The sequence below is a fragment of the Cygnus olor genome, chromosome 1, assembly GCF_009769625.2.
Source record: "Cygnus olor isolate bCygOlo1 chromosome 1, bCygOlo1.pri.v2, whole genome shotgun sequence".
Taxonomy (NCBI): Eukaryota; Metazoa; Chordata; class Aves; order Anseriformes; family Anatidae; genus Cygnus; species Cygnus olor.
Window position 1 is genome coordinate 126,639,612 of NC_049169.1, and position 26,513 is coordinate 126,666,124.

Here is a 26,513-nt window from a genome sequence, read left to right on the forward strand (position 1 = left end):
AGATGTGCGTGCTTCACAGTGTCAAATGAAATAACTTGTTTCCTCATGCTGTACTGGGATTAGAGGCAGCACGCCTATTTAAAAAAAAAAAAAAGGCAAGCTAAAACACCATTTTAGTGTTTAGAATTATATAATCCCGCTTTTTAAACCTGTGTAATATTTCACATCTTAACACAAACACATTCAGATGATTAGTCATTTATATGTAATGGGGGGAAAATTGCTGTTAAACGAGAACTTGAAAACCTGTCATGTTGTTGTCATCTTAAGATCATAAGCTTGTGAAAGCCTGCAGACTTATCTAATGCTCTTCCTCTTTGTAGTTGGTGAGAAAATAATCCTTTTAGTAAAGAGAACAAAAACTTACAAGCTTAGAAAATTTGAATTTTCAAACTGAAACCAAACTGTAGTTATTAGAAGTGCTTAGTAGCATGTATTTGCCAGATAATTTGACAGAGGAATTGGAATGAAAGCTTTCGTAATTTAGCTGTTATCTATTCCTAAATCTATTTTGCTACAACTTGAATAATTGTTTTTACTTAAACACAAGCTAGTGTTTATTTCTCACGCATTACAGAAGAGAACAATTCCAACATCGCCGTGAAAAATAGGTTGAAATAACAAAGAACAGAGTGTGAAAGGTTTCATTACAGTAAAAACCAACTTCTGAGTTAAGTCAAAACTCCAAGAAAGTGAAATTAAATGTTTAAAGTGTGTTTTGCTATAGTTTAGTCTGTAGTGCCCTCTGGTGGTACTGTAAATAACCTCTCAGCTATTGTTACCCAAGATGAAAGCTATGTAAAAATATTTTACATAACTAAAAGCATGTGTTTATTCATTTTAGACCTTGGTATAGGCTTTATGTGAATGACCATGTATAAATTTTATGTTTTTAAATAACAGTTTTGTATGCATTGACTTCATTGTACACAGGTTACTTGAGGTCAATGTTTTTCTGCCTGGTTGGTTGGAATGGTCTCTGTTCATATTTGCAATTTAGTGCAATAATTGCTTCTAGAATTGGCTCTAGTTTTGCTTAATTAGATTAATTTCCATGTATTTTTCTGATTTTTTCCCATGTCTGGTTTAATGTTTCAGTTATTTAATATGTATGCAGCTATTTGAGGACAACTACATGTTATTCATCCTTTTTTTTTGTCTTAAAACTTTTACATGCCAATATTTTTGAGTTATTTCATTACTGTAGCACGTTTCTGCAGATGGTTTTGTGTTTACTTCTGAAGATGAACAATGTGTGAATAGTGCGTTGGGTAAGAAATATGAGAAAAGTAATTGAAGTGGCTTATCTAATGAAAAAGTTTGTGGACATTCCTGTGCTATCTCTGTGCATTTCACAGAAAGAGAAGCCGTGTTTTTGAAGTTTACATCTTTATGTACTTTTTTTGCAGGTGTATGATGATGGAAAATATGTGTATGTAGTAACAGAACTTATGAAAGGAGGAGAACTGCTCGATAAAATTCTTAGGCAAAAATTTTTCTCGGAACGAGAAGCTAGTGCTGTTCTGTTCACAATAACAAAAACAGTTGAATACCTCCATGCACAAGGGGTAAGTTTTCACCTCGGAGAAAAAGCTTAAAGATGCAAATATTCTTCTCTTTCAGAAATAGAAACCCAAATCGTTATATGTTTTTCTTCACAGTAATTAAGTAATTTCTGGTAAATTATTACATTTCAACAAAAATCTTACTACAATTATAACATTCATCATTGATTGGGTACATGTCCAAGTAGCAGTGATGGCACAACGGTTTCTCTTGTCCTTCATACAGTCTGTGAGCAGTTCTGTGGAATATGCAGATAATGATTAATAGGATATGAGAGGAAGTAAGCCAAGAAGTGATGCTGTTGCTTAGTGATGGGATCTAGCGTAGTCCCAACCTCGTGCTGTGATAGACTCTGAACATCTATTATTTTCCATCTGTTACTCTTGAAATTTCTTCCCCTTCTTGTTTCTGAAGTTTGACTTGTAATTCCTGCGCCATAGCATCAGGAAGTTGTAGTAAACTGGTAAGAAAAAGAAAATTAATGCTTTAAGATATTAATCTGGAGACAGAGGAAGTAGTTCAGAGAGAGAAGGCAAGTGTGGTAATTGCATGGCAAGAACGACAAGCTGTGTTGCATTTTTAAGTAAGCAAGAAAAGTCGGACAGAGAAAAGGCAGAAAGCAAAGGTGCAAGGAAAAAGACAAGTTGATAACACCTAATTTTATTATTATCCAAAAAAAGAAGCTTCAGAATGGGTAGTACATTATTTTAAGAAACACAGGATACTTCAGCACACTTTTCTGTGAGCTCTTATTTCAGAAAACCTATGATCAAAATTATCTGGTGTATCTTGTTGTGTGATTCATCACTTCCTTCAAGCACTTGCTTGTGAGTAGTTTTTTGATCCTGTGTGTGCTAAGAATCTTTAGCCAGCAGCATCTGAGACATGAATAAACCTTAACTTCTGTACAGAAACAAATAATAGAATAGTGTCAAACATAACTTGATTCCTTTTGACCACATGGCCACAAAAGCCCAGTGTCTTCATGTTAAATAGGGGGTTGGGAGTGTTTTTTTCATTTATGTTTAATATTGGTATTTGTAAATATTGGCATTTTAACTTTCATTGTACTACATACTCTTTGGAACTTATGGAAACTTATGGACATTCAAATCCGTTATACTGTCTAGAACCATATATACTCTTTTCTTTACAGAGAGCAATGTATCTTGAGACTTTTAAGATAATTTGTCTTGTGCAGAAAATAGGTGTAACAGGTCATCTGATTTCAAAGATTGTCCTTACACTTTACAGGTTTTATTAAGGAGTATTGCAACATAGCTTCAGAGAAGATCAGATTCTGCCATAACTTTGGCAGCTTTTGTAGTTTTTTTATCAAGTGTTTTACATCTCAAATGCATGCAGAACAACCATTGGGGAACCAGTATAGGCTTTTATGAAATGTTAGTCCATTTGAAAATTATATCTTTATTTTTTGACAGAGCTGTATTAAAAATTCTCCTTAATGTTTGGCTATAAATGTTTGCACTGAGATTAATTTAGTTTATCAGAATTGAATACAGAGAGTTATTCCAACAATAACTGGTGTGTGGTTATGTGACACGGGCTCAGCAGCAGCTAAGGACATCCACGCTTTCAAAAGATATTGATAGCCGGAGGTTCTGATCTAAAGAGTCTTGTAGGTATATATGTTAAAATGGAAATACATGCATTTGCCCCTTAGAACAAAACATCTTGAACTGTCTGCAAAAATATATTTGTGTCTGTTTGTGGTTTTGCTGGGGTTTGTTGTTGGCGGGGTGGAGTTTCCAAGTTAGAATTGCACTACTCTGGATACCACTGAGTGTCAGAATGCTACAGTTGATGTTAGAAGCTAGAAATCTGACAGTGATTACTGACGAGTTTGAAATTAAATAGCAGAATAGATTATTACAATAGAAACTGTTTTCCTGTCTTAAGCTTGTTGTATTTTGTGGTTTGTTTTTTTCCAGGTTGTTCATAGAGACCTGAAACCTAGCAATATTCTTTATGTTGATGAATCTGGTAATCCAGAATCAATTCGAATTTGTGATTTTGGCTTTGCAAAACAACTACGAGCAGAAAATGGTCTTCTGATGACTCCATGTTATACAGCAAATTTTGTTGCACCAGAGGTAAATACTAGGATAACTAATGCCTTGATTTCTTTGATGGGATTTTTTTTGCTAGTTAGGTGTTTGTTTCATTCTTGTATAACAAGTGAAATCACTTCAAGAACATTAAAAATCTAAGAGCTTAATGTTGTTATAGCATAATCTAAGCATTTTTTTTGTGGAAAAAAATATTTGTCTCCCTCAGGTTTTAAAGAGGCAAGGTTATGATGCTGCATGTGACATATGGAGCCTTGGTGTTCTGCTTTATACTATGCTTACTGGGTAAGTGGTTGTGGTTTTTTGTTTGTTGGCTTGCTTTGCTTTAGAACAGCAAACAAAAAGAATGTAAGCATATAAACAAAAAGAAATATAAGAAATATATATAAGCCCACTCTTGAAGATGTTTCTGTCAGGACAGTAGGATACTGATGACAATAGGACACTGATTATTCTCAGCTTCAACCCCAGTGAAAGTTAAATATGCTTTGCCTTTAACAGAATCCAAATTTGCAGGAACTGATGTGAAAAATTCTCAGTTCCTCATGTCTCATCTATTTCAGGTGTTTAATTTCTGCTTTACTGTGATTTAGCAGTAAGAGTTGGTTGTTTATGTGAAAATTAGCTGAATAAGCAGCATATATTTTGAAGGAAATATGTTGCAAATATAATTGCAGTGCTTTGAAGCATGATTGTGGGTAAAATTCAGCTGTTGAATAGTTTGAAGTGATGCAATTAGGATACAATACATGCTATAGAAATATGTTTGTATGCAACAGACATGATGTGTATAAAAGATGATAAATAACTAATTCAACAAGTTCAAAACTAGTTCCACAAGTTCAAAAGATAGCTGCTGTTTCACCTGCTAAATAAATTCTTTTTATGCTGGATTGCTTTGTTCTTTTTTTAGTGGCATTGCAGTATTTTCAAATAATGATAATGTTGTTAACTCTTAAAGAAAGTGTTGAATATATTTGTTTTTAAATATACATATAATTCTTTTTTGTTTTGGATGCTCTGATAGCAGCATGAATGCTTATAGTGAAGCAAGTAAAATTGCTACACCTTATAGTATCAAAACAGTATTCTTTTTCAGATACGCTATGAAGTCTTCACATTTCATTGTATAATAGCTTTATTACTTCACTAAGATATGAAGGTTTAAGGACTACTTTATGTAATTCAGGAACCACCAATAGTTAGGTTTCTTAGAACCAGTAAAGCAAGAATACATATGGTAAGAACAGTCAGTGTCATGCATTTTCATACCTGTTAAGAATAAATCCTCTTTCAGCTATTTAGCTATCTGTTGCCTATAATTATGTTGAACTTGTTGAATATTGTAATCATTTATAATAACAGTTGAGGTCCAGATTATGGAAGTAATTAACATTGACATTGTTTGTTTAAATAGCTACACTCCTTTTGCAAATGGTCCTGATGATACCCCAGAGGAGATTTTGGCCCGAATAGGTAGTGGGAAGTTCTCTCTCAGTGGTGGTTATTGGAATACTGTATCAGATACAGCAAAGGCAAGTATATTTGCTTAGTCCTTTGGGGGGTGAGAAATAGATTTCAATATAACATGTTGCTAATAATGTATATATCATATCATATATATATACATGATTTGATAAATTTCATCCATTATTATTGTTACTTCAAAATACTGATCTGATCCCTTATATATTAACAAGTTTTTATGTTTATGATCCTTTTGTGTTTCAACAGTCACTTGCATGTAGGAAGAAAATTAGGGCTGCTTTATACTATAGTTGTTAACAATTGTCCTTAGAAATAGAGCACGTTTTATCAGTGTTCACATAGGTGTGTAATCATCTGTATCACACTGTAATAAAACTTAATGTGGAAGAATGACATTCAAAAAAATCATTCAGAAAATCTAAATCAGGAGACTGAAAATATTAGAAGTTACCATGTGCCCCACTGATTCAGGCTAGAAACATATTTCACATTTTTCTGTTTGGGTGAGTTCTTCAAAGTTACGCAAGACAGTTCATCTCATACTCTTTCCTTAGGATTTGAGTAGTTTATTTGTTGAAGTACTAGAATTCAACCTTCAATGTGCAGAGTTGTTGAAAGATTGTTAGGCACTGGGAAGATAAGCAAGGGGAAGGATTATCTATTTTCTCAGTTGTTTCTTTCTAAGTTGTGTTGCCTAACGTCCATTAAGTTGCATAACTAAAAGACGTAGTGTTAGATATTGCTCAGCAGCTTTTTAGCTGCTTCAAATGGATGTTATGAACCTATGTTTATACTACTAAAATTTTCAATTTCGAACTGTAGTAAGTTTTAAAGCTGAAGTTTTACTGTTACTTGCATTGACTCCTTGTATATTATTGACAGGATCTTGTTTCAAAAATGCTTCATGTTGACCCACATCAAAGACTGACTGCAGCCCAAGTTCTTAGCCATCCCTGGATAGTTCACTGTGACCAGTTGCCCCAATACCAGCTGAACAGGCAGGATGCTCCACATTTAGTGAAGGCAAGTAGATATTTGTTCATTTTTTCTGTTTAGCCATAATAACTGTAAAGAAAAAGAATTAAAAATTTAAAGATATACATGTAAAGTTACTGTAGATTGTGTTTTTTTCTAAATACTGTTTAATAGTTATAACTGTTGATTTAAGTCGCTTTAAGCAATAAAGTGATCTTGTTATTATACAAAATAAGATTTCATAAGAGCCCATTTGCTGTGAATAAATATAATATGTTTGAAAAAGACTCTCTATTTTCTGAGGTTTGAAAGTTATTTGACTTTTAAGGAAGTTAAACTTACCAGTATGAAACTGAAGTAAAAAAAAAAAATCCATTTTCTAAGTGGAAATGTCAGGTGACTATATGGGAGGTGAAAAATAGTTGAGCTAATTTTAAAGTTGTTTTAAAAAACAAGTCAAATTCTTCAAAATTCTACTCCTATGTATTCCACACTACCATCAGTTTTGCGTGGAAAAAAAAACTGTCATGCAACTTTAAAGGGATCTGAAAAATATAATTGACATTCCCTTTGAGTCAGTTACTAGAAATTTCTAGCATCCAAAAACGAGTAGACAGAGGGGCAAGTTTTGATCCCATGGCTTACAATGTTGTGTTTTTAGAAGTATAAGAAATCTTATGTGCTGTATAATGTTGGTGATTGTTAAATACTTTGTTGAAAATGGAAAAGGTTATGGAAGTTATAAGCAGGGATGGCCCACCAAGTATTTCACAGAGCATGGAGAGAGTACTTGATTTTGCAGTATTTCTTACACCTTCTGTTTTTGTTTTTTTCCTTAATCAGGATAAAATCACTTTAGATTGATCTGAAAATTATTTGTTATATGTTGAGTTTTGTAGTGTAATACTGCTGTTATTTGAGTAACGCAGTGGTATGTTTCTGTTTCGTAGGTGAAAATAGACGAAGTTAAAACTTGTTCAGAATGTCTAACACTTAATGTTGTGTGATCTATAATAAGTGCGTCACTCACAATGTAATCTTCTCGTTTTTCCCCTCTGGCATTCTCACAACAGGGTGCAATGGCAGCAACTTATTCTGCTTTGAATCGTAATCAGTCACCAGTTTTGGAGCCAGTTGGCCGTTCTACTCTTGCTCAGAGGAGAGGTATAAAAAAAATTACCTCAACAGCCCTGTGAAGTGACCTCACCCAGATATTTGGTACCATGGTATAAGATGATAGCACAAATCATGGCGACAGGTAGCACATATCTGACAGATACCTGCAAGCACACTCTGTCCCAGCTGGTACCTATAATGCTGCTGCTCCTGCTGCTGCTACTGCTTTCATCTATTCTCGCTTTAAACTGTTGATGGCAAGTTACTGATCTTACTGGAGCTTCAAATGGAGTGACAAGTGGAAACACGATGAAATGATCATGTTCACAATTGAATAAACCAGAAGAATTACAAATGCCACCTCTGTCAAAAATACACTGAATAAAGCACTCTGCACCACATAGCATTATTTTTTATAAGGAATATTTTTTGTCCCCTAACATATTCTTTGTTACAGGTAGAGATGGACAGTTTATGTTAAGCACTTAGCTTAAACGATCTGTTTATATTAGCACTATATACTTTGTGCCATCCAACATTTTGTATGTTTTTGTAAACAGTTCATGAGCAGCACATTTCTGTGCTGTTTTCTTTAATGTATACATGCCTTGTTTTACTTAGATATTATTAACCATTTTGACAACTAAGTCTGATTAAACAGTTCACCTGGATTAATCAGTATCGTTGGACAGCTCTAAAAGAAGCCTGACTGTTAAACAGCTATTGAATGTAATACTATGAATATGTATTTCTCCTTGCCTATGTTTTTTCTACATTTCCATGTTTTTGATGCTGCATGTCATGTTATAAAAATCAGGATGCTGTTTATAGTATTCAAAATTTAAACAGTGGATCTCTCGCCATACTATATATACAATAGATAATATAACCCAGAGAAAAGACAACTTGCTCCATATCTCACTATGTGTTCCTCCTCTCCTCCCTTTTATTTTGCCCCATTTAATCTCTGGACTCAGGAATCATTGCTAAATACTTTCTGACAGAGGACATTTCTATATTGTTTATTCTTATAATCCATTGTTAATATTTTATCTCTGTTCTGTGACTTTTTTGTTTAAGCTGCAGAGGATTTGTTCGTTGAATGTTGGTATTATAGAAGAAAGGCAGCATTGACGATAAAGCAAAACATAATGTCCACTAATAAGCCCGGAAAAAGCAGGTTTAAACTGCATTCACTGTAGTTGCAAAACTGATCGATCCAATGTTCTGCCAGTTATTTTCTCATAATTTTAAGTGACAGCCTAAACAAAATGCAGAGAATCATCCTGATCTCTCTGGGATTGGAAAGTGTTGTTGTAATTTACCATGAAAAATAGTATTGTCCCAGGTCAGGTAAAGCAAAACTGTTCAGGAATGAATGTTCTCACTTTTCCACAGCTGAAAGCAAATTTGTAATAAGGGTGGAAGACTCATTTTTAAATGCTAATGCTAACTTTTAATGCTCTGTTCTCCTGATATCTTCAGTAGTTAAAGACAAGTCTTGATGGCTGGTCTTGAAAGCTCAGTTGCCCAAATGAGAAGGCACGCTGGAATGTGTCTGAATTGGGGTGAGTAACCAACTCCACCAAAACACTGTGCTACGTCAGCTTGATCCAGATATGAAAATGGTTGTTACGACCTCCAGCTTTAATAAATGTAGATCCAGGTGAACATCTCTATGTGAACCAATACAGTTGAAAAAGTAAAAGCTGCAATTTTGCATGAGAAGGTGTTTTCTTGATTAGTAGTATTAAGTTTCTTTTATAGTGATTAATTTGCTGCTTTCCTTGAAATCATCAGAGGTTTGTTGGAAGGGGGCATCATCTTTACAACACCACAGATTTGCTTTATGTGAATGTGAGAATGTTCCTTTTGACACAAGTTTTCCTGAGCTCTTTGGGGAAACTCCCTTTGTTAAGCTTGCAAAAGATCCCATTTCATTTCCCTTCTTAAAAATCTGTTAAATATTTAATCCATGATGATAATTTGCCCCAGTGCTGCTCTCATTTATTTGGCAGAGCTGCTAGAAAATCAGACTCCCTAAATTCAGATCTGGTACTTCATCAATACTCCAAAGATGTATTTTTTATTCATATTTTTTGCTTTTACATGCGTAATGTTCTTCATATATTACCTTTAATGGCTAAGGAATCAGTTTAGGAGCAAAGATACTTAAATGACCATCAGTCTCAGAAACTTAAACACACAGTTCTTCAGGGCAATTAGCATTTTTCCCTTACTTGGTGCTCTAGCATTGAAGTTTACTTCAGCTGTACATCTACCCTTTGTTCAAGAAACATCTTCAACTAGTAGCAGAAAAAGGCCATCTTGACTTTTTGTTGTTGCTTGACAGTGTCTACAGTTCCAGACGTATTTAAAAAAAAAAAAAAACTCGCATTTCAGAAAATGTATTTTCAGCTCAATGAGTGATTGTAAGTCAGGCTTATCAAATCCTAGAGATCATGCCTTCTGGAATTGTTTTTAAAAGTGTTAATCTGAATATTGTCATATCTAGTCAATAAACAAGATTTAAAACTGGTACTGTTGAAGTGAAGGAATGGCAGTACTTGCTAATGTGTTGGTAATAGTATTCCAGTTCAGGAAGGAATTTCTCCCATGTTCTCAATGTGCATAGATAGCTGGCACAGAACAGATTGAAAGGAGGTATTAAGATGCTTCTCTATTTGCAGTTATCCATGTTAAAATAATATAAAAAATCTCAGTAGTTCAGCTGTTTTTTGTAGCTCTCAGGCTAACTGGTCATGAGTCAAATAGCCAAACAATGTCAACTCCTGCATTTTAGGTTATCTACGTTCTCGAGTAAGCTGATAATTTAGTCTAGACTTGACAGGTGTTGCTACTGTTTTGTATGTAGTGACACAGGATGAACATTTAGATGCCAGTAAAACAGGACGGTTTAGTGTACGATAACTTGAATGTGTTAAAGTCTAGATCCACTATTTTTTTCAAAGTTGCTTTCTAAGCAAAGTTAGAAATGGCCCATCTATGCAGGTAGTATGTTTTACAGGCTAGACTTGCTTATATACCTTACCTCCATTTTTGGATCCATGTTCACAACTTTCATATTTATTTTTGGTTTTGTAGCTGCAGTTTTTAAAAGCTGTAAAGAAATCCACACAATGCTTCTTTGAATCCTAGCACCTTTCTATTAGAATGTATGGGTGAGACACTGTTAGATTCCCTGCTGGACTGCTGCTTGGTGCAAAGCATAGCCGGTGACTCTAGGATACCAAGTTGTGGAGGATTTAAAAAAAAAAAAAAATAGAAATGCAGGTGAATTTCCTATATGTAGCCCATCATTTATTTTTAGTGTGAAATTACTGTACTTGAGAGCATGAGAGAACAGAGGGGGAGAGAGTAGTTGCAATACTCATTTAATGCCATCTGTATCTAGTAGGGGCAAAGTTCTTCATTCAATGTTACAGTGATTATGAATAAAACTTATAAGGAATTTTTCAAGAGAATATTTAAAACCTTTTTCTAAAGAGTTAAGGGCATAAGAAAATAGATTTGCGTGTCCGGGATTTTTTTGTTTTGTTTTGCTTTTGTAAATGTGGTGTACCAACTAAAGCTGTGCTTTTCTATTACTGGAAGGAAAGGATTCAAGGTATGCTGGTCCTCAGTAAGCAGCAGTGGTTAATGGATGAATTTTCACTTATGAAAATGATGTAAATTAGCTTTATCTTGATACTCTTGACCTAATCAAAGGGAAGGTGTACTTATGAGGGATGTAATTATTTTGCAACCTAGTTGGGGGGGAGTCTACTTAAAAACATTTTTAAAAAATGACAAAATCACAGATAAAATATTTTTCTACAATTCTATACAATCATACTTTATACTAGTTTTCTCAGCATGGCACGTGAGTGAGTCTAAGGTACTATTCCAGGAAGTCAGTGGTATTGTACCTTATTCTAGACCATTACAATAGCATCTAATAGATGCTTGGCACTGCTGTCATAGAATTGAAATGCTAGTTAAAAAAAAAAAAATGTACTGAATACTTTAAATGATTGTTTTATTCAGAGTTTGATCTAGGAAATGTTCCAATCATGCTATTACTGTGTAATCAGAACTGTTCCAGATGTAACTATGAACAGTTCTGGAGAGATAACATTGCTTGTACTCCTGTCTAATGGCAGGTTTTGTAGTCTTCAAAAGAAATTGAAATTTCTACTATGAATAAACTTTCAAACATATTACAAGTTGCTTTCTTGGATAGTCATTTGTTCTGCCCAGTTATAAATCCATTGTGTGTGCCCATCACTAACATTGGACTACCTTTGCAGCGTACTGGGGTGGTTTTACTCAGGTGGGCAGCTAAGCTTCACACAGCCACTCTCTCACTCCCCTTTTCTCAAAGGGGAAGGGGGGGAAAATATGACTCAAAGGGCTCAAGGTTTGAGATACGGATGATTTAATCAAAGGGAAAGGGAAGAGGAAAAACAAACAAAAAAAAAAGCAAAGGCCCCACGGAAGCACAGAGAGAGAAAAGCAGTTACTCTCTACTTCCCACCAACGAGCAATGCTTGACCACATCCTTGAAGCAGGGTCTCAATGCACATAGCCGTTGTTTGGGAGGACAGACGTTTTCACAATGAGAGCCCACCCCTCCCCTCTTCTTCCTTTTTCCACCTTTTATTGCTGAGTGTGACACCACATGGCACGGAATATCCCTTTGGTTGGGTTAGGTCAGCTGCCCTGGTGATGTTCCTTGGTCTCTTTTTGCCCACCCCCAGCCTGCTGGCCCTGGGGGAGGGGGGTTGGAGGGAGTCCTGATGCAGTGCCAGCACTGCTCAGCAGCAGGCACAGCACTGGTGTGATACCAGTGCTGTTCTAGCTCCAAGTGCAGAGCACAGCATTGTATGGGCTGCTGCAGGGACAGTTAACATCCTAGCCAGAGCCAGCACACCCAGCCTGGGCAGAGACCCCGGATCCCCAGGCACTGCGCTGAGCCCCTGCAGCTGGGCAGCAGCACTCCTGAGCAGCAGCGGCTGCAAGAGGCAGCGGTGCGCTTTGCACTTACCTCACCTAACAGCAGGCTGCAGAAATCCTGCTGTTGTCAAATGACTACTCAGAAATGTAACCACTGCTAACATACAACCAAGCCCAAAGATCATCTCTTTATTACAGGGAAGAGATGGAACCAAAGGCTAGCGTCCTCCAACAAAGTTTCTCCTAGACAATCAGGAGAAGACACTCAGGGACAGTGTTCAAACAATATAATTTATTAGCTTTTTACTTAAACTAATGGTTCTAGAGGGGATCCACTCCCCCAGCAGCATGGGCAGCTGCTGTCCGGGTGGTAATGGTGGTGGTAATGGGAGACTCTGCTGCAGGACTCCTGGGAACAGCATCTTCAGCTGGATCAGGTGAGACGCTTCAATTCACAGGTTTGCTGGAGTCCTGAAACCCAGCTGCAGGGTAGTCCTTATAAACTACAAATCTATTTCTATTCAGGTGACTAATCGATATGGAGAACATCTCCTAACAAACAATCTTAACTATTTTGACTATTCTTAAGCATCTACACATCTAATTTTTGCAGGTATTCCTCAGTGGAAGCTTGAAGGAGAACCATTAAGTTGGTCCTTGGAGCAAATGAGGGATGAAATAGCTAGGTTGTTCTCAAAGAGAGTTGCAAACAACCCCATCTCTGCCTGCAGCTCGCTCATGAAAGTGGATCTCTGAAGGGAGTTTGCTGATGCAGAATTTGTCCCTGCCATCTCTTCCATTATGTTCTCCATCTCAAGAAGCTTTGGCAGCACAGCCTCCCTGAGCAGACCCACAAGCAGGCCTGGGTCACGTTGGTCGTTGAAGTGCACTTCTTCCCACTCCTCCTGTTCCTCCATCAACTCATCCTCAACTTTTTCATCCTCTTCCTCTCCTACATCCCCATCCTCACTGGTTGAGCTCCATGGGTCAGAATCACCATTGGTGTCAGCTTTTCTCTGCCTGGGCAGCCAGTACATCCCAAACAGAATGAGAAGCACTTCGGCAAGTGCCCAGAACTGCCAGTGGTGGCACGCAGCGAGGAACACAAACAGTGTGCTGTTCTCACTCTCCAGCTTGCTTCCTTCTTTGACCTCCTGCAGCAGCCACGACATCTCCTCTCTCAGCATCTTCTCTTGTTCTTGAATGAGGTCTTGGGTGACCTTGTCGGGCTGGTCCCCAACCTTGAGAGTGAGCTGAAGGAGGCCCAGCACTGACAGGAGGTGAATTATACCGATAGCCATGGTCTGGAGGAGATGGGAGAGAAGGGGGCTCAGCAGGGCTGGGTGTGAGGGAGCTGGTGGCAGGGGGAGAAGGGACAGGAGCCAGAGAGACGCGAGGGTAGGTAGGAGAGGGGGCAATGGAGCTTGGAGGCAGCAAGGGCAGGGTTTGTGAGCGCTGCATGTACAGGGCCGCAGGCCATCCCAGGCAAGTGTCTGTGCGCAGCTGTCAGGTGTCCAACAGGGCCGTGAGCCCTGGCCAGAGGTGGCGTGGGGACCATCCTGCAAAGCTCTCCCCATGAGCAGCCCTGGGCTGGGCTTTGCCCAGGGCAGGGGTGCTGAGAAGGCAGGTGGCACCACAGTACGCTCTCCCAGGCCCCATCCCCCGTGGGGCAGCAGCGTCTCCTGGGGCCACAGGTGCCTGCCACATCCCCGAAGCCTCTGGGCACTTGCCCTCACTGGGGCACCTCTGTGCCCAGCCCAAGGCCCTCCCCGGAGTGGCTGCGCCCTCATCCCAGCCTTAGAAACCACCCTGGGGGCTGGCGTTTGTGCCCCTGACCCTGCCCTCGGCCAGCCTTCCCCCCGCCTGCCGCACTCACCGATGGCCTGAAGCGCACTGCATCACAGAGCCCCAGTGACAGTCCCCATGCCGACTCATCCCAGTTCTGTTGTGGGCACCAGAGCACCATGGTGACCACTGCAGCCCTGGGAGGCCCCAGTCCATGTCCCCAGTCTCGGCTCAGCACTGTGCACTCGGCCACTGCAATGTGCAAAGCACAAACCCAACAAGCCGGTCATCTTAGGGTCCTGTCTCAGCCTCTGCGTCTTGTGCACCTCGGGGATACATACTCAGCTTTGCTACTGCTTGAACCTGCAAGGGGAAAGCTGCAGCCCCATTCCCCAGTGTGGTGGTTTTACCTTGGTAGGCAGCTGAACTCCACCACAGCCACTCTCTCACTCCCCCTCCTCAGAAGACAAGGGGAAGGGAAGAAGAAAAGGAAAGAAACAACTCACGGGTTGAGATAAGGATAATTTAATTAAAGGAAAAAATAATTATTAAGGGAAAATATTATTAATTAAAAAATTTAACTAAAGGGAAAAAAGGGAAAGGAAAAAAAAAAGCAAAGGCTATGTGGAAGTGCAGAGGAAAGAAAATACTCTCTATTTCCCACCACCGAGTGATGCTTGACCACATCCTTGAAGCAGGGCCTCAATGCACATAGCCGTTGTTTGGGAGGACAGACGTTTTCACAATGAGAGCCCACCCCTCCCCTCTTCTTCCTTTTTCCACCTTTTATTGCTGAGTGTGACACCACATGGCGCGGAATATCCCTTTGGTTGGGTTAGGTCAACTGCCCTGGTGATGTTCCTTGGTCTCTTTTTGCCCAAAGGGCAAGTAGGGGGTTACAAACACTATCTTGGGCCTGGAAAGGCAAGTGCTGGGACATCATGGTACACCAGAGAGAATTGAGTCTGACAATGGGAGTCATTTCCGAAACAATCTTGTCACCTCCTGGGCCAAGAGGCATGGCATTGAGTGGGTATATCACATCCCTTATCACCCACAAGCCTCTGGGAAGGTTGAGAGATACAATGGACTGTTAAAGACTATGTTACGAGCATGGGGTGCTGGGACATGGAAACAATGGGACATAAATCTACCAGAAGCCACTTGGCTAGTTAGCAGCAGAGGGTCTGACAACCATTGTGGTCCTGCTGAAACAAAAACCCTACACACGGTGAGAGGAGCTAAAGCCCCCACAGTGCATGTAGGAAAGTGGATGGGGAACACGGTGTGGGTTGCTTCAAGGCTGTGCTTCTTTTATTGCTGAGTGTGACACCACATGGCACGGAATATCCCTTTGGTTGGGTTAGGTCAGCTGCCCTGGTGATGTTCCTTGGTCTCTTTTTGCCCACCCCCAGCCTGCTGGCCCTGGGGGGGGGGCGGTTGGAGGGAGTCCTGATGCGGTGCCAGCACTGCTCAGGAGCAGGCACAGCACCGGTGTGATACCGGCGCTGTTCTACCTCCAAGCGCAGAGCACAGCACCGTGTGGGCTGCTGCAGGGACAGTTAACACACGCACACACACGCACGTACACACACGTGCGCACACACACGCACAGTGCACGCCCACCACCAGCAGGACTTGCCCAGCATCGCGGCTCCGGCTCCTCCACGCCGCCAGGGGGCGCGTTGGGGCCGGACCGCAGCAGCCCCGCGCCTTCCGTCCCCGCCGCCCACCCCGCGCGCAGCCGCCGCTCGCGGAGCCGCCCGCAGGCCCACCCGCCGCCCTCCGCCGCCCCGCGCCCGGCGCCATGCCCAAGAACAAAGGTGAGGCCCCCCCCGGCCCCGCCGCCCCCTCCCCTCCTTCCCCGCCGCCCCGCCGGCTGCGTTCCCCCGGCCTCGGGGCCCAGCCGCGGCCTCCCCCCGGGGGCCGGCCCCGCCGGTGCGGGAGGGAGGAGGGGAGAGGGGGGGGCCCCGCGGCCCGCCCGGGGCCGCCCTGCTCCGAGCCGAGCCCCTCCGCTGCCTCCCGGGGGGAGCGGGGCCGCCCGGCCGCTGCCACGTGTGGGCCTGCTGCACCGCGCCCGGCCGCGGCCCGCCGGGTGGAGGCGGAGGGGGGTTGAAGGGTGGCCCCGGTGGGGTGCCCCGCTCTGCGCCGGGGGGGTCGGGAGGGTCTGGGGGTGGGGGGGTCCTAAAAAGCTCTGTGAAGGCGGCGGGCGGCCCGGGGCGGCGCAGGGAGGTTGAAATCGTGGGGCTGTGCGCTGCCGGGAGTGTGTCGCTGCTCGGGTTAAGGTTGGAGGTGGAAATGGGGAAATGAGCAAAATAGCCAGATCTGGACAGGGCAATCAAAAGTGCCGTGTAGAAAACAGGCACAGAAATCCCCGGAAGTCTGATTACTTCGCTTAGTGTATTCACAGAATCATTAGGGTTGCAAAACTCATCCAAAATCACCTGCTCCAACCATTCCCATACCACCCCTGTCGCCCACTGAACCACGTCCCTAAGCAGCACGTCCAGCCTTTTCTTAAACACCTCTAGGGACAGTGACTCCACCACCTCCCTGGGCAACCCATTCCAGTGCCTGACTGCTCTTTCTGAGAAGAAATGTCTCCTCATTTCCAACCTAAACCTCCCTTAGCATAACTTGAGGCCATTCCCTCTAGTCCTATCACTAGTTATCTGTGAGGAGAGGCCGACCCCCAGCTCCCCACACCTTCCTTTCAAGTAGTTATAGACAGCAATAAGGTCTCCCCTGAGCCTCCTTTTCTCCAGACTAAACGACCCCAGTTCCCTCAGCCGCTCCCCATAGGACTTGTGTTCCAGGCCCTTTACAGGTAATAACACATACTCTTTTCTCCACTTTTAAAATGTAGGTAAAGGAGGTAAAAATAGACGACGAGGTAAGAATGAGAACGAATCAGAAAAAAGAGAACTGGTGTTCAAGGAAGACGGGCAAGGTGAGTTCTCAACTACAGTTTGTCGGTGCCATTGTTTTCAGTCAGATATATAAGTGACACACACAAAACGTCTGGATGTCTGAGAAGCACAAAGTTATTCTGGAAGAGAAAGGGGGATTCTTATTGGGGTTGTATTTGAATTCTAAATTACAGATTGAGGGTAGAAGGGTGACATTAGGAAAAGGGAAATGTTAAATAGCTTCACTACTTAAGAATGAAGCTTGCCCCTCCCTGACGTTATTTGATGTGTAATACTGTATGTATGTAAACGTTCTCTGGGGATCCCTTGAGTTGTTCTGTGTGAGGGGCTGTAAGCAGCTAGCTTAGCTGCTCCTTCCAGCAGTTGCTGGCTGTCTCTTGGATGCGTGGTCCTGCTCCCTGTTTTATACCAACTGTAGCATTTCCTGGGTCCTTCTCTGAGATCTCTGAAGTCACTGGCTGAAAAGTAACCTCAGCGTTCTTCCACTGTCTCCTCTTGGCTTAGATGAATTGCCTGCCAGGTTGGGGGTGGGATGCCCAACAGGTATTAAAATGGGAACTATCAGAAGGTCCTGACTTGGACGTGTTCAGGCAAAGCAAGCAACAGGAGTATTTGGCTGGAGGGTGATGGCTGGGATTCCCCTGTCCTCTGCCTTCTGGTGACAGTGATCTCACCTGCCTTTTGGCTTACCCTGTCCTGCGTGTTACACTCTTGTAGTGGCTTGCTTATATGTGAGTGCTTCCCTAGTGAACAGCTGAGCACTAAGAGCAAATAAACTAAGGCTTGTGAGAAATACTGGCAGAGTGCTGACCTTAAATGGCTGTGAAGACAGCACCATCTTAATGCATTTTTTTAATCTTTTGCTGAAATTCTGGGAAAGTTGTAAGTAAAACAAGTTGATTTTGATGCGCCTATAAAACTCAAAGTCCTTTTCAACTTCCAAGCAAAATCTGTTTAATGAAATCCACTCAATTTTTAATATTACGATGTGGTTTGTTGCACTGTCTAGCTTGTGGTATGAAAAGGTTGTAGAATATTGAGATACAGCTCTGGCTAATTGAGAAAGTTCCTTTTCCTGGCAAGTGTGGGTGGTCAGATAATGTTATCATTCTCACAAGCTATATCCCTTTCAGTTAAGTGGTGATATGTTATGTTGCAAACTTTAATACTGTGAGTAAAGTACTTCAGTAGTGATTTCTGCATCTGAATGAGGGAAACAGATTAAAAATAATGTGAGAGATGGCAAGGATGGGAGGGATGCTGGAGAGAAGCTTCCACAGCTGAAGCCTGGTAAGCACGGGGATGCCTTTCAGACAGTTCCTGACATCATCAGAAATTGTCCTTGCAAGCAGAACACTTTTTTTCTGTAGAAGGGATTCAGAGTGTTGGTGGGGTACACAGAAGGTGCCACTTCTTCCTCTTCCCTTGGTAGTGACACATGATTTTGTCAGGACAAGAGTTGTGTTGCTGTAATTAACTTAAACTCTGAGCATGACTTGGTAGCAGTAAGAATCATCTTCAGTAAGCATGTAACGGAAACAAAAGTGTGGATACAACCAGGAAGGACCAGTGTTTGCAAACATTAACATCAGCAACGATATGGAAATTCCATCAGCCCGTGTGGCTGAATAATTGGCCTCTCAGGAGTTTGTGTTTGCTAAAATGTTACAGCAGATTTTGGTTACAAGGACAAAAGATACCACTTGTTTTATGAAGCTGTTCCTGTATTGTAGCTTTGCTCAAACTTTCTGTCTCTTTCAGAATACGCCCAGGTGATCAAGATGTTAGGCAATGGAAGACTGGAGGCATTGTGTTTCGATGGTGTGAAGAGGTTATGTCATATCAGAGGGAAACTAAGAAAAAAGGTAATTCGGAAGCACTGCAATAGAAAACAGTGGCATTATGCATGATAAGCAATTGTAAAAAAATCTGTGTATAGCTCTTTACAGAATACAGTTAGTATTTCTAACTGAAACAGGCTGCCCAGAGAAGCTGTGGATGCCCCATCCCCATGGAAGTGTTCAAGGCCAGGCTGGATGGGGCTTTGGGCAACCTGGTGTGGTGGGAGGTGTGTAGTAGGGGATGGGGTTGGGAACGTGATGATCATTTCAAAAATCAGCATGCGGTATCTGAGACTAGATCGGTTCTTAGCTTAGCAGGAGAGCTTCTGTTTATATGAGTGACATCCAGCAGAGGAAGATGGAGGTGTAAAAGGGTTGTCTAAAGCCATTTTTTTGTATGCTATTTCCTAAAACCATGAAGAATCATGTTTTGATATCCCTCTTAGTTTATTGTTTGAACTTGGGAGGAACTATTTATTGTCATCTTCTCACTGGTGACTTATCTGGGAATAGTTCTGGTAGGGGGATTGGGGAAAAATGTACAGCTTCCTGCAGGCACCCCAAATGCCATCACTTCATTGTCCACTTCATCAGTTCCTAGAAAGATGAAATGCAGAGCTGATCTGCAAAACTTTGTACCTTCAGGGAAGTTACATTTGCTGTCATGACTCTGCCATCTTTGGATGGTGTCGTCTCTTACACTTTTCAGATGTTACAACTTTCTGTCCTTTGTGGTGCATGGTACTGACGGGTCTCAATAAAAATAGCTGGTCACTGTGCTCGTTGTGGATTTCCTACCTGTTAGTTTTTGGAGACCAGTGAACGCATGTATCTTGGTGTCAGTGTGAGCCCTGCTAGCTGCCAGCAATACATTTGTTACTTGAACTGTTGAAGGTAATGAAGAACGCTCACAGATAAAAGCTAGGCACTGCAGAATTAATTTCTCACAACGGAAAGCATCACTTCACTGTTCCCTGTGTCAAAAGGAAGTCTTAACTGAAATAGGCTCCTTCTACAAAAACCAAGCTAGTGTGGGTTAGAACTGTCTTGTGCATTTATATCCGCGTGTCCTGTTCTGCAGGTTTCTGGCTTCGGTTTGACTGATGAGCGTAGTCAGTTAGGAGAAGCAGCTCCATTCATTTCCTTGGGTTCATCACTGTGCTCGTCCATCACCCCCTTCACCAGCTCTTTCTTTCTTTCTTTTTTTGCTGTTGTGGAGCTCAGTTCAGAAGGGTGGCTTGGTGCTGTATTTCTGTTGTTCTCCCTAAAGTTATGACCTAATAACTACCGTGCTGGCTAGAAGCCCTTCAAGGAAGTTTGATTTACCTTATTTAGCATATTAAAGAGCTATTACTAATAAATCTACAGATATTAATAAGCTTGGTTTTGCTGTTAAAATATGACATTGGATATTTCCAGTTAATTGGTTAGAAGGTGGAAACGGTAACTGTAGTGTAATTTTAATGTCTTTCAGTGTATATATGTGTGTGTGTATATATATATATAAATAAATACAACACATGCTTACTCTTTCAGGTTTGGATTAATACATCAGATATTATACTGGTTGGCTTACGAGACTACCAGGTAAAAATTCTATGTAATTAGCTACTGAAAAATAACTTATAAGCTGCTTTATTTAATGTTAAGTTGCAGCAGGTATCCCGAGTAAATTGCCGTCTAATTTTTTTTGAATTTGTGTGTAGTTATTCTAAATCATGATTTTTATTTTCCTTGTATTACAGAAGGATTGTCATGACTAGATGACAAATACCTGGTACAACTTGTTCTTCCAAATTTAATTGCACCCTGAGACTTTGTCGGCATTTCACTGGTCTTAATGACATCACACCTGAACTTTTATTTTTTTCCAGGTGTAGCTGTTTGATGCTTGGGTCTTGTGATATAAGGAAGATGGAGCCAAGCACCAAACTCTTTATTGTGGTAATCAGAATTTTGGATCCTTGGTGTTTAGGCTTTTTACCTTAAAAGACCAATTAATTGCTGATTAGTTTCTACTTAAATTTCCAGAAACAGAGTAATATAACTTTACCTAGTGTAAAGGTTAATGGAAAACAGTTGTCAAACTTTCATTAGGTAGATGTTTTTTCATGAATTCTAGTATTGTGTCATCAGTTAGTCAAAGATAGATTCTGCTTCTGAAACGTACATTATAAAATTGTAAAGTATTTAAGGTGTTGTCATTTACTGCATATATTGAATTGCTTAAAACTTTCACAGCGACCACCAAACACCTCACTATGCCTATTTTCTGAAGAAAGATTAATTTTAAAGGCATGGAACTGAACTTCTCAAGTGACTTAGAATAGGACAAAATTAAATATCACCCAGCAGAGATGAAGATATTCTACAAATGGGCTTTTTTTTTTTAAGCTCAGAATTAAAGAAAATAGAGGAACAAGATATTGCTATTCTATAAACAATATAGGTGTTACTAGTTAACTGTAGTTAGTAGGGAGGTTTTTTTTTCCTTCATAGATGACTAATAAAGTCTAATAAATCTTTATTTAGGATAACAAGGCTGATGTTATTCTGAAATACAATGCAGATGAAGCCAGAAGTCTGAAAGCATATGGGGAACTTCCAGAACATGGTAAGAATCTTCTTAGTTTAAATTCAAAGTTCATATTGGACAAGAATATGCAGTGTGTCTTGACTTGGTATAATTTCATTCCTTAACTTCTTTAAATGCTTTTTTAGCTAAAATCAATGAAACAGACACATTTGGTCCTGGAGATGATGATGAAATCCAGTTCGATGATATTGGAGATGATGATGAAGATATTGATGATGTAAGTAGTAGACATGTATTTTGTATCACGTTTGTCATCTTTGGCAATAAGCTGTTTTTCAGTGTTTTTTAGAACAAGTAAAACAATACATTAATGTTCAGAATAGCTTACCTTGTCAAGGATTTTATTCTTAAAATAATTTTATGATAGCGTATTCACATTCTCAGTTTGCACTTCTTCGAGGACCTGTTCTTTCACTTCATCAGCTCCTGGAATTCTTTTCAGAATAAAGCTTCTCCTCAGACAATCCTTGCAGTTGTTTGAGGTTACTGCTTCAGAAAAGGGTTCCGTTCTCTTTTCTGTCCTACAGTCCTCTTCTAGTTCACCTCTGTGCAAAGCATGTATGCTTAGTGTCATACTATTAAAACTTAAATGAAGAGCAGTCTTCTCATTACCTTTAAGATGCTCAAAATCAAAGTAGCTTGACCCCAAAGACTCAGGTTTATGTTGCAGTGCCCGTTTGAGTGATTGCGTGTGTGTGTGTACACATGGAGGAGGAATTGCAGTTACAAAATTCACCAGCTAGATACTTGGATGTAGCTGGATACTGAAGGAGTGGAACATTTCCCTAAGTACTGCTCTCTGAACTGTAAGCTCCTTACAAGGGGCTCATGTTGGAAAGCAAAGTAGATGATACAGGAAGGTTTAGCAGGACTAGTAGGATTTCCTGGCATCTCCTGCAAAGTAGTTTGGAAAGACCACTCAGGGAGCCTGCACAAAGACCTGTGGGTCAGCTCCCATGCCATGTGCGGCAGATTTGGCCAGTTCATTTGAACCAAGATGAGCCATAGGCAATGTTGACCCAAATTACGTTGGACACCAATTGCTGTAATAGGTCACAGGTTACATAGATGTTTTGAGGACTTGCATAACCATGTAGGTTTCAACTTCCTAGTTTCTCTGTAGCTTTAAAAATCTCACCATCTAATAATAAGTAAAGAAACAGTTGAAGGATTTGTTTTTTTTTTTTTAAAAAGACCTTAAATCTCTGTTGTGTGCTGTGAATTCCATAAAATCATAAAAAGCTTCACCTTAGTCGAACTAAAGTTAATCATAATTGTGAATTTGCGGATTGTCACATTCAGCTGTGTTACTGCTTATCACTAACCCGTAGTAACTGACTCTGCACATTCTTACGGTAGTAAAATTTATTATAATTCAAATTAGAATCTGCTGTGAAATCTTTCCTATGATGATTCTCTTTATTTTGCAGTAGAGAGGTGAATGTGTGCACAGTCAGCAGGCTCAGGGGATAAGTAGTAACTTATTGAGCCAGTGAGTTAACTTAATTGGATAGACTGTTGTAATCGTCTCCTGATGCTTTAACTCTTCATCTTTTTAGTCGTTTCTCTGAGTTGGTGATATGGCTAATTCTCTTTAAATGCTTGTATTATTTTGACCTCATTGAGGCTCTCAATTTCGGTCACGTATTTTCAAAGTATCAAAATCTTGATAAGTTTTCTTCAGACTTCAGAAATTGCCCTTTAGATCTGTCAGTGGTTGAGCTTATTGAAGGTTTAGCTAGAAATGCTTTCTAGTACTGCATGCTTTTAATAATGAAGCTACTTAAAGTGCTAAATTGCTGTATGAATATTGCAAGAATAAAATTTCCAAGCAGATGGATCTTTGTGTGGGATAATATATTAATGTGAGCAGCTAGCATTGTTTTTAACTTTATTCAGCTATGCAATATTACAATATTCTTTAAGAAAGGAGCTATGCAATATTACAGTATTCTTTAAGAAACGAGCAAGTGTAAGTAACAAAATATGAGTAATCTCTGAGGATCGTTGCAGTCCACTTAGAATGAATTGTGGCTTTGAAAGTCAGAATTAATGTGAAAGACTTGGTGGAGCCTTTCCTGGGCTGCTCATGTCAGAAGGATGGTTAGAAAACTGTTCATTTTGCCACTAAGCTTGTTTGGATAGTCAGTACTTAGGGACCTTACCCTTAAACTCAGTTTTGGCTTTTGTTCTTGAGAATTGTGAGCTTTTTTTACATCTGTACTGTTTATATGTGAGCATGTTGGCATAATTGCTCCCTTATATAACTGTAGTATCATAACATTGGTGGCAGGGACATAAGAGGAAAGCGGATGTTTGCTTATTGAGAAAATGGGATACAAGCTGAGGTAAAAACATTATTGTAGTGAGTTCAGGAAGTTTCCCGTTTTGACTATAAAAATAGCTTAAAGACAGAATTGATTGATTAAAAATCATGTGAAGAAAATTACTATTTTTTTAATTTATTTTTCAGATCTAATTTGGAACAGAGGTTTACATTCCAACTTTCTTCCTCCAAGGATTGTTCTACATTGATATTTTGATTATTTTTTGGGTGAAGTCCCTTTCTTTTAAGAAGACTGAAAATTCTCGGTAAAGAGTGTAGTTTGTTACATCAAAAGGATTTATTTTCAATGTTTGTTTTAAAGTATTTATATTTCTTTAGAGATGGATAATGCTGGATTATCACAAAGGCTAAATGAATTGCCACAAATATTTTGTCTCTTCACCAATTAGAGCTTTTACCTCTGGATGTAAGTGAGATACAGTGACGTGGGCTGTAAAAGACTGCATTTTTCCCTCTTCTGCTTTCATCACTACAATGCAGTTAATCTTGTATTTTGAAATAAAAGTTGTTTACCCTGTAATTATCATGGATTTTGATTAAATACCCAGTTCAGATTAGTATCAAAACATACTATGCAGTGTCTGTCCTTATACCCCTTGCCTTGATGCTAACTTTAAAAAGATTTTGATAATGTAAAAGGAAGGCAGAAAACTGCATTTAAATTCATAATGCGTGAATCTGCTTTTCATGTCTACTAGCATGCTGCTATTTTTATACTGATTTTGATAATTAAAAACACTCATTATTTCGAAGATGTAAATTTGCCACAGTGGAGAGGTAGAGAGAAGAAACAATGAAAAGTAAGCAGCATCTCAAATTTGCAGTTGTTAAAAACTGTCTTGTATGCATAGCTCTTCTGTATTTTCAGTAGTTAAGCTGCAGTTGCAGAAGATGAACACTGGGTGGCACCCAACTTAACAGGGATACCTTAATACAAAACATTAGCAGTTGGGTTTGTACTGAAAAATACGTAAAACAGTTTTTCCCCCAAAGTGAATGCTTAACATTCTTGATATGTTAAACATGTAGAATATTTTTACATTATAGAAAAGGTTATGTTAAAGAGTAGAGTTTTATTTTAATCTTAAACTCCATGCAGTGTAAGGTACAACATTAAAGTTTATGTGAACTTTGAATAACGATATAAATGAGAAATTACACTTGTGTCAAACGTAGGAAAAGAATCTTTTCATCCAGGATGAATCACTGAAACAAATTAATGGAAAGATTCTTCTCCACCTTTGGACTGGAGGAGTCAGTCAAAAAGCTGAATAAAGACTAACATCATCATGCAAATATTATTTTGTGGTAGCCTTAGTTTGTCTTCAATTATGTATTTAACAACTCTGAAAGCAGGTTAATGCAAAACTTCCTTTTGTGCCATAAAAATCTGATTCTTGACACTTGTATTCGTTATACAGTCTTTTTGGTATGATGTAAAGTGACTACCCCAATAGATAAAAACAAAATGGCTTTAAATATTGAGTGGCCTCATTGCTTTACATGATTTTTGAGAAGTTCTGTGCTAGATTTGAACTTCCAGAGCTTTTAAGATAATGTCCTCTCTCTTACATTTTTCCCTCTTCGTAGTATCTCTATACTTTATTGGATCTTATTATACTTTATTGGATCTTATTCTAGGGATGACTGTTTCTTAGTATTGAGTAGTTTTGCCAAATGTTTCATGGGTTTTAAATGCTCATTGTAAAAATTTGCTAAATATTGGGAAAAGATGCTATTGACACAGCATTCTTACTTCCCTGATGTTAAAGTATATAAGATTACTGTCTGTCTATAGAGTTCAATTGTGAATCAACATAAAACTTGTGAAGTTTCAGGGTAAGGTTTATAAACCATTCCCTAGCTTACTGGTGTCCTCAGCCTATTTTACAGACTATTGAGCAGCTCTGAAAATGGTTAAAAGCTTTCAAAACTGGGCTTGAGGTCCAAGTGCAGAAGATTTCTGTTGAGTTGTGCTAGCAGAAAGGTTAATGATTAAAATACAGTGAATGTTACTGAAGATAAAAATACTATGGAATTTATCTTGCCAAAAACAGTATTGTACATAGGGGAAAAATGTAAAGTACATGGTCACTGTTAAGGAGAAATACAAATGAATACACTGCTGTTGCAAGGAACTTCCTTCTATGTACCAGAGTTCTCTGGTATAATAGATACTTCAGCTCTGGAGCAAAGATGAAATTCTGTTCCTGGCAGAACTGGTTCCAGTCTTTGTTGGTAACAGGCTTGTGTCTGGTTCACCCAAAACTCTTCAGAGCTTTTAAGGAAATTTCCCATTTATTAGTGCTCTGACTCAACGCCACCTCATTGACGTTTTCATGCTAGGCTGCATTGTCTTTGTTGAATACATTCCCTCATTCTCAGCTAGAGCTTCTTTCACAGAGCAATCTGGGCAGCTTTATATTGTCTCTTTTTTTGGGGGGGGGAACAGCTTGCACAAGTAGCTCCCTTTTCAGCGTCTCCATGCGAAGAAGGAGGTAAAACAGTAGCTGCCAGGTGGAGGATTACAAGATTACTGACTAAAACCACGAAAGGTGCTCCATCTGTAACAGTATTTTCAAAGTAATTTTTTAATAAGACTTTCAATATTGGGAACTGATGCTGGCTTTTCATCTGTAGTGTACAATTGAAAGTAGAGATTCAAAGATGAATTTTCTGCTACTGAAGTGTAAACTTTGTGTTCTCCAGGATGTTTCACACTTTGAGATCATTTTGTGATTAAAACTTTGAAACACGATTTTTGTTCATTGTTCCAGATTTTATCTTCTTTGTCTCCATGCCTCATAATGGTGGCAGCTGCAT

The 26,513-nt window shown here is 39.8% G+C and overlaps 3 protein-coding genes across 7 annotated transcripts in view; 2 read left to right on the forward strand and 1 right to left on the reverse strand.

Moving 5' to 3' along the window:
• RPS6KA3 (ribosomal protein S6 kinase A3) overlaps nt 1–11,461 on the forward strand; it is a 73,742-nt gene extending 62,281 nt beyond the window's left edge. For all 5 annotated transcript variants that reach the window (XM_040532090.1, XM_040532100.1, XM_040532109.1 and 2 more), the window contains 6 exons: nt 1,410–1,568; nt 3,519–3,680; nt 3,865–3,941; nt 5,074–5,191; nt 6,027–6,167; nt 7,193–11,461. In XM_040532090.1, the coding sequence (XP_040388024.1) occupies nt 1,410–1,568; nt 3,519–3,680; nt 3,865–3,941; nt 5,074–5,191; nt 6,027–6,167; nt 7,193–7,315 (780 nt within the window). In that variant the 3' untranslated portion in view covers nt 7,316–11,461. The remainder of the gene's footprint in view (nt 1–1,409; nt 1,569–3,518; nt 3,681–3,864; nt 3,942–5,073; nt 5,192–6,026; nt 6,168–7,192) is intronic.
• A 1,004-nt stretch (nt 11,462–12,465) lies between these two features.
• LOC121057658 lies at nt 12,466–14,213 on the reverse strand. Its single transcript, XM_040532136.1, has 2 exons — nt 14,068–14,213; nt 12,466–13,495 (listed from the first exon to the last, which is right to left on the reverse strand). Exons 1-2 carry the CDS (start codon nt 14,155–14,157, stop codon nt 12,812–12,814), a joined length of 774 nt encoding a protein of 257 aa, XP_040388070.1. The 5' UTR covers nt 14,158–14,213; the 3' UTR covers nt 12,466–12,811.
• A 1,435-nt stretch (nt 14,214–15,648) lies between these two features.
• EIF1AX (eukaryotic translation initiation factor 1A X-linked) lies at nt 15,649–25,169 on the forward strand. Its single transcript, XM_040532151.1, has 7 exons — nt 15,649–15,799; nt 16,843–16,926; nt 18,668–18,771; nt 20,284–20,334; nt 21,280–21,361; nt 21,469–21,560; nt 23,817–25,169. The coding sequence occupies exons 1-7, from the start codon at nt 15,784–15,786 to the stop codon at nt 23,820–23,822; spliced, it is 435 nt and encodes a 144-aa protein (XP_040388085.1). The 5' UTR covers nt 15,649–15,783; the 3' UTR covers nt 23,823–25,169.
• Nucleotides 25,170–26,513: the final 1,344 nt, after the last annotated feature.